General features: G+C 37.9%; 1 protein-coding gene across 6 annotated transcripts in view; it reads right to left on the bottom strand.

Annotated features, from left to right (window-relative positions):
• Positions 1 to 12,976, bottom strand: part of Dclre1c (DNA cross-link repair 1C) — a 30,541-nt gene that overhangs the window by 16,855 nt on the left and 710 nt on the right. For all 6 annotated transcript variants that reach the window (XM_005334278.5, XM_040278744.2, XM_040278743.2 and 3 more), the window contains exons 2-5: positions 9,299 to 9,350; positions 6,352 to 6,436; positions 2,583 to 2,642; positions 167 to 222 (exon numbers count right to left, since the gene is read on the bottom strand). In XM_005334278.5, the coding sequence (XP_005334335.3) occupies positions 167 to 222; positions 2,583 to 2,642; positions 6,352 to 6,436; positions 9,299 to 9,350 (253 nt within the window). The remainder of the gene's footprint in view (positions 1 to 166; positions 223 to 2,582; positions 2,643 to 6,351; positions 6,437 to 9,298; positions 9,351 to 12,976) is intronic.

The raw sequence follows: 12,976 nt of genomic DNA, 5'->3' as shown, positions 1-12,976 counted from the left end.
CTGATCTTAACCTCAATTTCTCAAATTCAATTTGGAAACAAAGTAAAATCACTGCCAGAAAAATAATCAGATTTCCTATACATAGAATTTTTTGACTCTAAAAATGTATTTCCATAACACAATACATATTACATAGAGTAAAACGGCAAATAGATGAGTCCCTTACATAACTGATCCTGGGCAGTGACCAGCAGGTAAAAGAGTCACAACAATCTCTTCCTTCTAAAAAAGAAAATGAAGAAGAAATAACAACAAAAGTTATCACTGGGACCTAGCTAAATAAAGCAAACAGCTCTCAAGAATATGCCTTTTCTCTCCTTTCTTCACTTTCTAGGTCCTGGAAACAAATAGATCCTCAATTGTTCAACCAGCAGTTAAACACAAGAATTACCACAGGATTTAGCAATTCCACTTCTAGTTATATACTCAAGAGAACTGAAAAATTATGTCCACACAAAAAATTGTAATGCATATTCACAGCATAATTATTCATACTAGCCAAAAAAGTAGAAACAGTCCAAATGTCTATCAACTGATGAATGGATAAACAAAATATGGTCTGTCTATAGAATGGAATGTTATTTAGCTACACAAGGAATGAAGTGCTGACATATGCTACGTGTACAACATATGCCATGTTCATACACGTGGATCCCCTTGAAAACATGTTCAGAACTGGGAGTGGTGCACACCTGTAATTCCAGCAAGTCAGGAGGCTGAAGCAGGAGAATTACAAGTTCGAGGCCAGCCTCAGCAACTTAGTGAGACTCTGTTTCAAAACAAAAAATTTAAAAGAGCAAAAGGGCTGGGGATGTAGCTCAATGTAAAGCATCCCTGGGTTCAATCACCAGGACCAAAAAAATAAAAGACAAAACAAAGAAATAGAAAAGAAAACATTATTTTCAGGGAAGAAGCCAGACACAAAGGACCATGTGCTATATGAGTCCACTGATACGAAATTTCTAGAACAGGCCAAGTCCATGGACAGACTGGTTATCAGCACCTGGGGAGGAATAGGAGACAATGGAGAGTGACTACAATGGGTATAGAGTTTCTCTTCTGGGGGATAAAAATATTCTAAAGTTGATTATGATGATGGATACACAGCTCTGTGAGTATATTAAAAGCTACTGAGTTGTATACTTTAAATGAGTAACCTATGTGGCTGGCAGATTTCTCAATAAATCTGTTTAAAAAAAAAATCAATGTAGCCTCATCCCAATTCACCACACTGCACATCACACTATCTCTTTAGGACAGAGCCTGTTGGGCATGGCTGACTCTCCAACCATAAGTAAGCAGGAGCAGAGATCTGTTCTCACCAGCTTCCTACTCTGTAATGGTGACTCCTTTCATCAAGTCTAACATTCTTCATTCTGAAGGCAAATGGCATCTCCCATTGGCTGTGGCTGGATAATCAATGAACAAAAGCCACATGGCACAACAGGAAACAAAGGATCAGGGCAGCACAGCAATAATCTGCTTACCAAGAGCCTGACTACCATTTTGCTGCCCAGCTTTGAGAAAGCCTTTTACCAATACACCCAAATGTGACAAAGCCAAACACCAATTATATTCTCTCCAGAACCATTTAGCTAAGTGGGCCCAGGACAGCAGACTTAACTATCTGATCTTCTCCTCCGAATATACATTTGAAAAAGTCATCTCTGTTCTGATCATATTCCCAGAGTTAACATGTCAAATTGACATGTTATGAGCACACTACAGAAATACTAACTAGATTTGCCATAAAATAGGAAAATTCCTCCTAGCCCTATGGATAATTTAAGGGTCTCATTTTGTTTTTTAAAAAGTAGGCCCATAGTTTTGTTTACTATTAAAACTATACACTCACAAAGTATTACTTCTGAATTTAAAGATGGAAGATAAGTTTGATTCACTTGAGCAGTGATATCTTTTTAAAAATGCAAAAAATGATTCAGGAAAAAATTTGCAACATACATAAATTTGCCTCAAAAGTATTAATCACCATTTTAGATCCTGAAAATAATAATAAATTAATAAACTTAGCAAGGTATAAGGTAGATTATCAATAACTGTTGTCCTCATTGTTAGTACACAATACTAAAAAGGAGCAATTTCAACAAAAAATATCTAATCTTTTCAATGTGAGAAATAAATATGTCACTATCATGAACTGAATATTTGTGTCCCCACAAAATCCACAGGCTGAAAGTCTAACCCGCTAAAGTGATTTTTATAGGAGATTTTGGGAAGGTGATTAGTTCTTGAAGGTGGAGCACCCATGAATGTGATAGTGCTCTTTAAAAGGGAGATTTTTACCCTTTTAGCTGAACCAAAAAGCAGGCCCTCACCAGTCACCAAATCCACTTGAGCCTCTCCAGAACTATGAGAGATAAGTTGCTGCTGTTTAAAACACCCAGTGTACAGTATTTTTGTTACAGGAGCCCAAATAGACAAGACAACCACAGATGGTTTGGTTGTTTTCTCTAAAACATAATTAATAAATTTTGATTTATGATTAAACAAACATTCAAAAGCCAGGATAAACAATCATCTTATCACTTAAAAAAAACCCACAGTATTGAATATTTAGTTACCTCGCCTGATGCTTCATCAACTAAAGATATCTGGGTAGGAGTTTCAATTTCAATTGATATCTATTAAGATAAAATAAGAGAACACATATATCAGTTTTCCATGCCTTAGTCATCTCAAATACTGAAAAGGAACTATGTAAATAAGTTCCAGACTCTGTAGTAACAATTTCTAGTTATACTATAATAAATATTTCAATCATTTGAAAAAAAATTATGAAATACAAATGGTACCCTTATTAAGGTGGGTTTGACTATGTATTAAATGCCTTATAAATGTGTGTATATACATATCCTTCAACATGGCAATTCTACTTCCATTGAATTCATTTTTCCTCTTCCATCCCTTCCCATTTGGAGTCTTTTTAAAAAAATATTTATTTTTTAGTTATAGGTAGATGCAATATCTGTATTTTTTTAAATGTGGTGAAGATGTGAAATTCACATCTTCATACATGTATTTTGTATAATGATGACCGTCTCCTTCCACCATCCTTGCTATTCGGGAGGGAAAAGGAGGGAGAAGGGGAATTATCTTTTATTTCTTACAGGTAACTCATCTGACATGGGATTGTTTGTTCTTGAAACATTTGGTAAAATGCACCCATAAAATCATCTGGGCTTGGGCTTTTATGAAGAAGAGATCTTTGATAATTGTTTGATTTATTCTAGTTGCCCACTTTTCTTCTCTCAACTTGGTACTTTTTATATTATGTTGTTTTTACAATTTCATCTCCAACCTAAGACTATTTACTGTATGCATTTGATTTTCATATGTGTAGAATGACTTTTGCTGTCCCTTTATTTCTGATCCCTCAAATCGTTGCATTACAGTCAGAAGACACAGGGCACCAGGAAACCTTAAGACTTCTTTTGTGACGCAGTACATAACCAAATTTTTAAAAAATGTTCTATAGATGTCCCCAAAATACTATTTTCTATGTTGGGTTGAAAGCATGTTTTGTTATTATTCTATGTTTTTAATTGGTTCACATTTATTATGTCATTTAATGTTTCTGTATCTTCACTTATTTTCAGCCTGTCTGTAAGTATCTGAGAAGGGTATATTAAGCTCTTTAGTAGCAACTGTTGGTTGCCTGTTTCTCCTTATATTGTGGAAGCTTTGTATTACACCAACCTAAGCTGAAACTATTCCCAGAAGTCATTTCCATGTTAGGGTTGGCCAAACACAAATAAATAAGTAAGTAAATAAATAAATAATTGAAAAATGGAAGTGAATCATATCCTTTTTTTAAAAAAAAAAAATATTTATTTATTTTTACGTGTAGATGGACACAACACAATGCCTTTATTTTTATGTAGTGCTGAGGATTGAACCTGGGTCCCGCCTGTGCTAGGCGAGCGTTCCACTGCTGAGCCACAATCCCAGCCCCACATCCTTTTTTTAATGCTGTAAAGAGCACCAGAAAATTTAACTGCTGATCTGGCTCAACTCAAGGGTGAAGGGCAGAACTGCATCCACACCAATGTCTAATGGTTACCTGCCTACATTTCCTGAGTGCTGGGCCAGATGTGCATGCAACTCACATACAATGCCAAAGTGGGTGAGAGACCAGCATTATCAAGGTTGGAGGAAGTGAGTGACAGTTGGGGACCTGTTTACCCTCCCCATTTCTAGTTTGTCTCTGTGGATTCCAGCTTGTCTCTGCTCTCCTTTCCTAATCACTGGCAGGACAGACCCATAACAACTGCTGGTCTAATATAAGAGGCAAATGCTCTGCTGAAGCTACTCTGCAGAAGGGAGGAGGACTTCCCTCCCAACTGATCAGTGTTGAAACTAATGACATCACACACACCGAGAGTATATGAGAAAAATGTGTTCCTTGTATCATCACACTTTTTGGGAGGAGCAGCACCACACCCAGGCTGGGATGGAAGGGACTATGTGGCTTAAGACAGAGTAGGTTTGTTGCGCTGTTTTGTTTTTATCAACAAATAATGTTTATATATATTTATGGAGTACAATACAATAATTTAATACATGTATACAGTGTATTGATCAAATTAGGGTTATTAGAATTTTAATTTCCTCAAATGTTAATCATTTCTGTATTGAGAGCCTTCAGACTCTTCTAGTGATTTTGAAATATATCATGAATTGTTGTAGACTATAGATACTCTACTGAGAATAGTTTGTTCTCTCCTGCCCCTTCGAAATGCTGGGGATGGAACCCAGGGCCTCAGGTGTGTAAGGCAAGCACTCTAAGACTGAGCTACAAACCCAGCCCCTGTAAGTAGGTTTTTATTGTGGTAAAGGGGTAGGTAGGCCTGAGCTTGTTTTGTTTGAACTTCACATTGGTGTCAAGATGTGGTTAGGCTTCCAACTAAACTCACCCAAATGCAGGGCAAAGAGAAAGGAGGCAGGACTTAAAAACTATCATCAGTCAGATATCAAACTGACTTCTCGTGACACTTGGGCTGATTTTTGAGCCACCTCTCACAATGCAGTAAAGCCTAGACCACATAATAAGCCCTACTTTGATTCACTCATGGTGATCCTCCTTCTCTGATCCTGCATTGGGTGAGACAGGATCTGCAGATATTTATGCAGATGGAGACTCATATCTACTGTGTATATGTTCATATCTTCTTGGTCCATTTTCCTTTGTAACAGTAAATGACAACCTTCCTGAATTTTACAGTATTTTTGTTTTGGCCTTCAGTTCTGTTTTGTGTGATATAAAAATTTCTACACTTGTATGTTTGGCTTCTTGTTTGGTACATCTTCCCACTTCTCTGTATTGTTTTTGTTTTCAAATGTCAATTTTATTTATTCTTTTATCTATGTTTTTTGCAGATATTTCTTATTTTTTAACCTAAACTAAGGATTTATATTTTGGTCAAGAATTGAATTAAATCCATATATATTTATAATAATTACTGTGATACTAGGACTTTTTCGCATTTTTTATACATCAGATTTGTATTTGGCTTTCTCCCTTTTACTACCTTACATTGGAGAGAACCATTTTATTCGGCCAGATGGAAGGTTATCCGTTCTATAATTATTCTGCTTATTATCCCTTTCTTATTATAACTCATAAACTGTTTATTTTTCCTAATCTAGCTCATGATCTAAATAAAAAGACTTAGCAGTCAGACATAGTGTACACCTACAGTCTCAGCTATATGGGAGGCTGAGATACAAGGATCACTTGAGCCCACGAGTTCAAGACCAACCTGGGCAACACAAAGTTTGAGACCCCCATCTCAAAAAAAAAAAAAAAAAACCCCAAAAACTTAGCAATTTAGTCATTGAACATCTTACTTTAAAATATTACAATGCAAGCTGGGCACAGTAGTGTACACCTATAATTCCAGCTACCTGAGAGGCTCAGGTGGGAGGATCACAAGTTACAGGTTAACCCAGGCAACTTAAAAAAAACCTGCTTCAAATTAAGAAGAGCTGGGGTGTAACTTAGTGGTAGAGCACTCACCTAGGAAGTGGGAGGCCCTAGCACCCTGCCTCCAAAAAAATTACAATGCACTTTAGCTAAAGTCAGTGAGATTAAATAAAATTGAAGACCTACCTAGATCAAACTCTTGTGAAAAAACAACAAAAATTAACAAAATGATGACTTCTTAGACTGCTGTATTACAGAAGAGTAAATAGCAATATTCTAACTAATATATACAACTACAGTGTATGAGAAATTAGGCTTTGAATAATTTCAATAATATTTTCAATCTGCCTCTAAAAATATTTCCAACTTACACAAAGAATTAATGTTATTCAAAAAATGAAACTTACAATTCGTTTCTCCCAGAATTTGTATTTCGGGCTAGTTAACAACAACTCCTTAGTAACAGGAGAACAGTACAGGTAAACCTTCAAGCTGAAAGGAAAAGACAAAGAAGAAAAAAAAAAAAACAGCTGTTTTAGTACATTCCAAAATGAGCACCATGGAAACCAAGAACTGAATTTTGTCCAGCTTCAATTTTCTCTAGAAACTCTGAAAACCTTAGAGAAGCTCCCAACATACCAATGCCCAATGACTATTTCAGTTCCACCCAGAGCATAAAAGAGGGGAAAGTGCTTTGCCCTAGAATCCCCAAGCCCTTCACCAAGTCACACAGTGGTGCACATCTGAAAACCCAGTAATTTAGGAGGCTGAGGCAGGAGGATTTCAAACTCAAGGACAGCCTGGGAAACTTAGTAGGATCCTGTCTCAAAATAAAAAATAAAAGAGGCTGGTGGATGTAGCTCAGTGGTAGAGCATTTGCCTAAGGCCCTGGGTTCAATCCCTAGTACTGCAAAAGAAAAAAAAAAAAAAAAGAAACTAATTCCATGGTTGGATATGAACATCAAATACATGAAATAAAATAGAATGGTTTCATTATTTTGGATAGGGAAGCTTTTCTAAACATTTACCTTAAAAGCTAATGCCATAATGGAAAAGACTATAAGAAAATTATAAGAAAATAATTTAAAAAAGAAATCCCTCATCACTCTTATATTAAAAATACACACTAGGGGGCTCAGGATATAGATAAAGCACATGCCTAGTATGTGGGAGGCTCACGGTTCAATCCCCAGCACTGAAAAAAAAAAATATTGTGTACATGATCAGGTATATCTGGAAAGATACTGCTAAATGTTAAGCTTTTTTTTTTTTTTTTTTAACTTCAGGCTGATCTACTGTATTTATTTTTATCTTCTGTGGTGCTGGGTATCAAACCCAGGGCCTTTTGCATGCTCTACCTCTGAGCAATACACAGAGCCCCTGTGTTTACTTTTTCAGGGAATAGAAATTAATTGTGTAATAAACTTTAAAAATTCAATAGTGTTGATTAGAGATTAGGAATATACTCCATGGCACATTACATTTCTAAAGATGGCCACACTATTATAAACCCCTGTACTCATATTCTTCTTATAAAACAGATTATCAAAATTCTTCTATTTGGAGGAAGGAGTTTGTGTTCCGTCACCTTGAACCTGGGTAGGCCTTTGTAACTGCCTTAACCACAGAATGTGATGGAAGTAATTGCATGACTTTTGAGCTAGCTCTCCAGGCAACATGGTTCCCTCCAGATCTTAGGACATGCACTTCTTGACTGAGTCTCCATTAAGTAGTCCAGATATCCCAAAATTATGAGGTAAAAGAGCTTGTAGAGACAGAGAAATGCCCAGAGAATCCCAGATGTTCTAGCCCTTACTGTTGCTGTTTGAGTCTTCCTAGTCAAGGTGTTAGACACTGACTTTTCAGATAATATCAGTCCCATCTGCCACCAGGCAGGCAGAAACCAGTCATTCCCCTTGTACCTTCTCACAATTCTTAACCCACAGAAACTGAGGTGTTAAACATGATTACTGTTCTTAAAGTCATTCAGTTTTGAGGCAATTTGTTATGCAGCAATGGATAGCTGATATATAGGCTCTGAAATCATACAAACTTGGTTGAAATCCTAGTCCTGCCACTTACTAGCTGCATGACATTGGGCAACTAATTGAACCTCTCTAGCTCCTCAGTTTTCTCATCTGTAAAATATAAATCATAATAGTATCTATCTAAAAGATTATCAAGAGGCTTTAATGAGAATGTCAGTTCCAAGAAGACAGGGATTTTCATCAGTGTCACTCACCACTATATTCTCAACCTTCAGCACCATGCCTGACTCATCACAGGCACTAAAAAAAAATTCCTGAAAAAATTCATAGTGCCTTGAATACAGTAAGTTTTCGAGAAATGTTAGTTATTTTTCTCAAGAACACAAATTATTGCTATTTGGTAGCAGAGAAGCCTAACAGCCACTGGTTTAAAAATCAAAGGGCCTTTTCCAAATATGTATCATGAGAATTTGGAATTTAGATTTAAGTAATGGCTTCAGGAAGAGTCAATTAATTCACCTTTAACAACAGATCCAACCCAGGCATGATGGCCTGTAATCCCAGCAGCTTGGGAGGTTGAGGCAGGATTGCAGGTTTGAAGCCAGCTTCAGTAACTTTTAGCAAGGCTGTAAGCAACCTAGTGAGACCCTGTCTCAAAATAAAAAGTAAAAAGGGCTGGGGATGTGGCTCAGTGGTTAAGTGCCCCTGGATTCAATCACTAGTACAAAACTAAACAAATAAAACTAAACAAAACAAAAGAATCCAGCTGGCAGTGGTGCATGCTTGTAATCCCAGCAGCTCCAGTGGCTGAGGTAGGAGGATCGAAAGTTCAAAGCCAGCCTTAGCAACTTAGCAAGGCAATGTCTCAAAATAAAAAATTTAAAGGGATGGTGATGTGGCTCAGTGGTTAAGCACAACTGAGTTCAATCCCTGGTACCAAAAAAAGAACATATCCAAAGATTATTATAAGACCATTCACACACAAACACACAGAAATTAAGACAAATGTTATTAGCCAGTAGCATGGATGAAACTCACAAATATAATGTTAAATCAAAGAAAAACATAAGAGTCTATTCAGTATGACTATTTATACAAAGTTCAGAAACAGCAAAAGTTAACTCATGATGACAAGAGTAATAGGGGTTACCTCTGGGAGGAGGAAGAACCAGGAGGAGACAGGGGGTCTGGGATAGTGTTCAATTTCTTGATCTGGGTAGATGTGTTCACTCCGTAAAAGTTCAGTCTGCCCCCTTCTTATGTATGCACTTTTCTGTCTAGAAGTTATTTCCCAATTAAAATGTTTACTTAAACACACACACACACACACACACACAAAAAAAAAATATGTAGTAAAAGAAATCACCTGCACTCCAATCTTCTTTTCAAGGTAGGGGCCCTTAATCCTTTCATGTGATCTAAACACAGGAGAACAAAAATCATAAACATGTTTTTTATTTTCCAGAGAATTCTGTAGCCCAAAGAAACGGAGTCATCTTGTGATGCTTCCTGTTAAGAGAAAAACATGAGGTAAACTTTTATAAGAGACTGATTTAGGTGGGCTGTGAGCCCTTTCTTCTCAGATGAGGAATCCGTCTGAGAAAAGAATAGGAACTACTAAAAGTTGCCCAACCCTGAGCCATCAAAAGTAATTTAAAAGGAAAGAGACCCCCAGCATCTTGGGCAGAGTCTAAACCTCCCTGAGGAACCACTGGATGGATAATTGCTTCTAGAACTTCCCTTCACTCTTGCCCTCAACCCAAACATTCTTTGGGCTTCCTACAGTGTGACCCATTCAACTCCCACCACTTAGTCCATCTAGAAGATGAAGCTTGCTGTCCACTGGACTCCACCGGGATGTCATTCAGGCTGAAGCCAGAATCAGTAGCTGCAGGGCAGGCCCAAGATAGCTATAGACAGGCTCCTCACCAAGGCTTCCTGCAGGTTGTGTTTTTTGTACATAGCCAAAGCATGAACACTCTGATTCAGTGTATGCAATCAAGGTCATAAACATGTGCCTTGAGCATTCACCCACTTATGTAACCTGTTGGCAATGTGCCCTCTTTGTGTAGCCTGTATATAAAAAAGGCCTATGGGAACACTCAGGGGGGTAGGGGCTGCTGCCACCTCTGAATAAAGCACATCTACTATCCTGACTGTGCCTGGCATCTTCTTTTAACCACCTGAAACTGAAAGCTTCTTTCCTGGGCCTGAGCCACAACTCAACAGCTGTGTTTCATCATCTGCTAAACCCAGTGTGATTGCTAGATTGAAAGGTGGGACATTACTAGCCACACAGACTTGCTCCACAGCCCTCCGAGTTAACCAACACAGAAAGATAACACGCAAGAAACCTAACAATTATACCAAAGAGTACATTACCACAGAGTGCATTCTAATATATTGTGACTCTTCAGTGTATAAAGGCCTTGGATAATAATAATGTCCAAACACTTCTAATTGTTTACATTGTACTATTTCTAATCTTTTGATTATCACTACCACCACATACACACAAGACTTTGGTTTATAATTGGGGATCTGTGGATCCAGAGAAAACAAAGTAGTCATCATACTTCATGGGACACATGCCCTTCCAGGACAAATCACCTGTTCCCTAAGAAAGTGAGTCCCTTCAGGTTGCAGCTGGTCCAGCTGTTTAGGACTTATGGGTATGTCCCAAAGGTTTCCAAGAACTTGTGTCCCAGCAGAAAGGAGGCTGAATCCAAACTCTGTACTCCATTCTCTCAAACTAATGCAGCAGGCAGTACCTTGTGCCTTTGTATCATGACCTCCATCCCCACCGCCCATAGGCCCTTCCTAATTGGTAGTCAAGAGAACCTGGGTGAGTTTCCTTGACTGCATCCAGAGTCTACTTTCCAGAGTGGTTTTCTTTTCCTTGATAAGAAAAAAATCATCTTGAGTTGCCCCTTCAAGAGATCTTCTCCAACCTTGGGCCACTCTCAAGCCATGAGAGCCCTCTTATCCTCTGAACCTGACTGATGCTCAATAAATCCTACCCTGAGCACGGAGTTGGCCTCCAGATGGGTCCATGACCCAATTTAATCATATTATAACGTTAATGTATTCTATGTTGTTTTTTCTCTAGAGAATACCCTATCGTTAGGTATTCTACATTAGTCGGTTCGGGTTTCCATAATAAAATGCCATAAACTGGGAGGTTAAATTAATACACTTTTATCTCTCACAATTCAGGAAGATGGGAAATTCAAGATCAAAATGTTAGCCAATTTGGGGCTGGGGATGTGGCTCAGGGGCTGGGGATGTGGCTCAAGCGGTAGCGCGCTCGCCTCGCATGCGTGCGGCCTGGGTTCAATCCTCAGCACCACATACAAACAAAGATGTTGTGTCCGCCGAGAACTAAAAAATAAATATTAAAAATTCTCTCTCTCTCTCTCTCTCTCTCTTTAAAAAAAAAATGTTAGCCAATTTGGTTTTTGATGAGGCCTCTTTTCCTAGAGCTGCCTTCCCATTGTGTGCTTCTGTAAAGAGACAGCCCCCTTCCTCTTTTACTGGGGATTAAGCCCAGGGTGTTTTACCAAAATAAAAAACTGAGTTTTTCATTTTGAGACAAGGTATTGTAAAGTTGCTGAGGGTAGCCTCAAACTTGCAATCCTCCTCCTTCATTCTCCTAAGTTCTGGAATTACAGGTGTGAGCCACCACACCCACCTCTCCCATTAGCCTTGATTACCTTCTTTTTAGGACCTAGCTTCAAATATTATCACACTGGCTTAGGACTTCAACATATTTGATTTGAGGAAGTGAGTGTATAGCATGGTCAAAGAAGCCTATGCCTCCAAAAGGTTAAAAAATACCAGTAAGCAATGTGGGAGACTCCAAAAGCAGAAGTTGAGTTCTTGCCCATGTTGAGTTTGCATAAATAAATTCACATGTGATTAGAGAAAAGGAAAAATTGTTAAAAACTGCTCCAGAGTAGGGAAATTCAATTTCTTATTTAATGTACAAATACATGATAGTGATCTCACAAATTCCTTTAGATGAATTCAAACTCATTAATCCTAAACAGGAAGGACAAGTTCCTAAATAAACTTTGATTACTGCTGTTACTAAATTTTGTAGGAGGCCATTGATTTGAACTAAGCTCTTGCACTAAGCTACAACAATCAAACCAATATAGTTTAATCACAGTAACTGGGCTTTGGTTGGCTGCAAAATGTCCCATAATCAACTAACTAATTAAGCTATAACCAATTGGATGGCTGATTGTCTACACTGTAGCCAATTAAGTTCTTTTCTAGGCCTGACCACTATTCTTCTGTAAATATTGTCAGAACATACTGTTAGCTGTTTTCAGAGCCTGCGGTGGTTCTGGAAGCTTCCTGATTCACAAATTGTATTTTGTTTTTCTTTGCTCAAATAAACTCTACTAATTTTAATTCAGTCAAAGGAATGGCGATCACATTTTGAATTCGGATTCTCCAATGAGTAAAAATATGAGCATCCTCATCAAGCAGTGGCTTCTCAATGAAAAACAAAACCAAAATTATGTTCTCAAGAATAAACAGACTCTCAGAGTATAGTAATAGCTAATCAAAAGGGGAGGTTCAAGTTTTCCTCATTAAAGAGAAATCACTGAAAGAAACAGAGGCATTTCCCAAAAGCAGTAATGTCAACAATATAGATCAGGTTAAAGTGATTGATTCCACACCAACCACATGAGGAAAGGCAATTTCTACATCCATAACTTGCTTTAAAATACTTCTGCACTATGATATGCAAGCATGAATTTGTTACTCTTGATTCACTCCTCAATAGCTAATCCCGAAGCTCACACTGGAAGAGGCAGCTGCTGGAGGGCTTAGGTTTATCTCAGTGCTGCAAATTAATTAAGTAGCAAATTAATTAATTTGCTGACTTACTAGTCAGCAAAAAGATGTTAAAAATGGACATTGGCTTCCTCCTAGAGCATATAGCCTTGGGTCAGTATCATGAAATATGATACTCTAAACTCCATCCCTGAATATGTCCAGCTGTAGAACTGTAGGGTTCTGGGTGCCTGAT

This window comes from Ictidomys tridecemlineatus, chromosome 10, assembly GCF_052094955.1.
Source record: "Ictidomys tridecemlineatus isolate mIctTri1 chromosome 10, mIctTri1.hap1, whole genome shotgun sequence".
NCBI classification, from domain to species: Eukaryota; Metazoa; Chordata; class Mammalia; order Rodentia; family Sciuridae; genus Ictidomys; species Ictidomys tridecemlineatus.
This window is presented reverse-complemented; position numbering and strand designations above follow the sequence as displayed.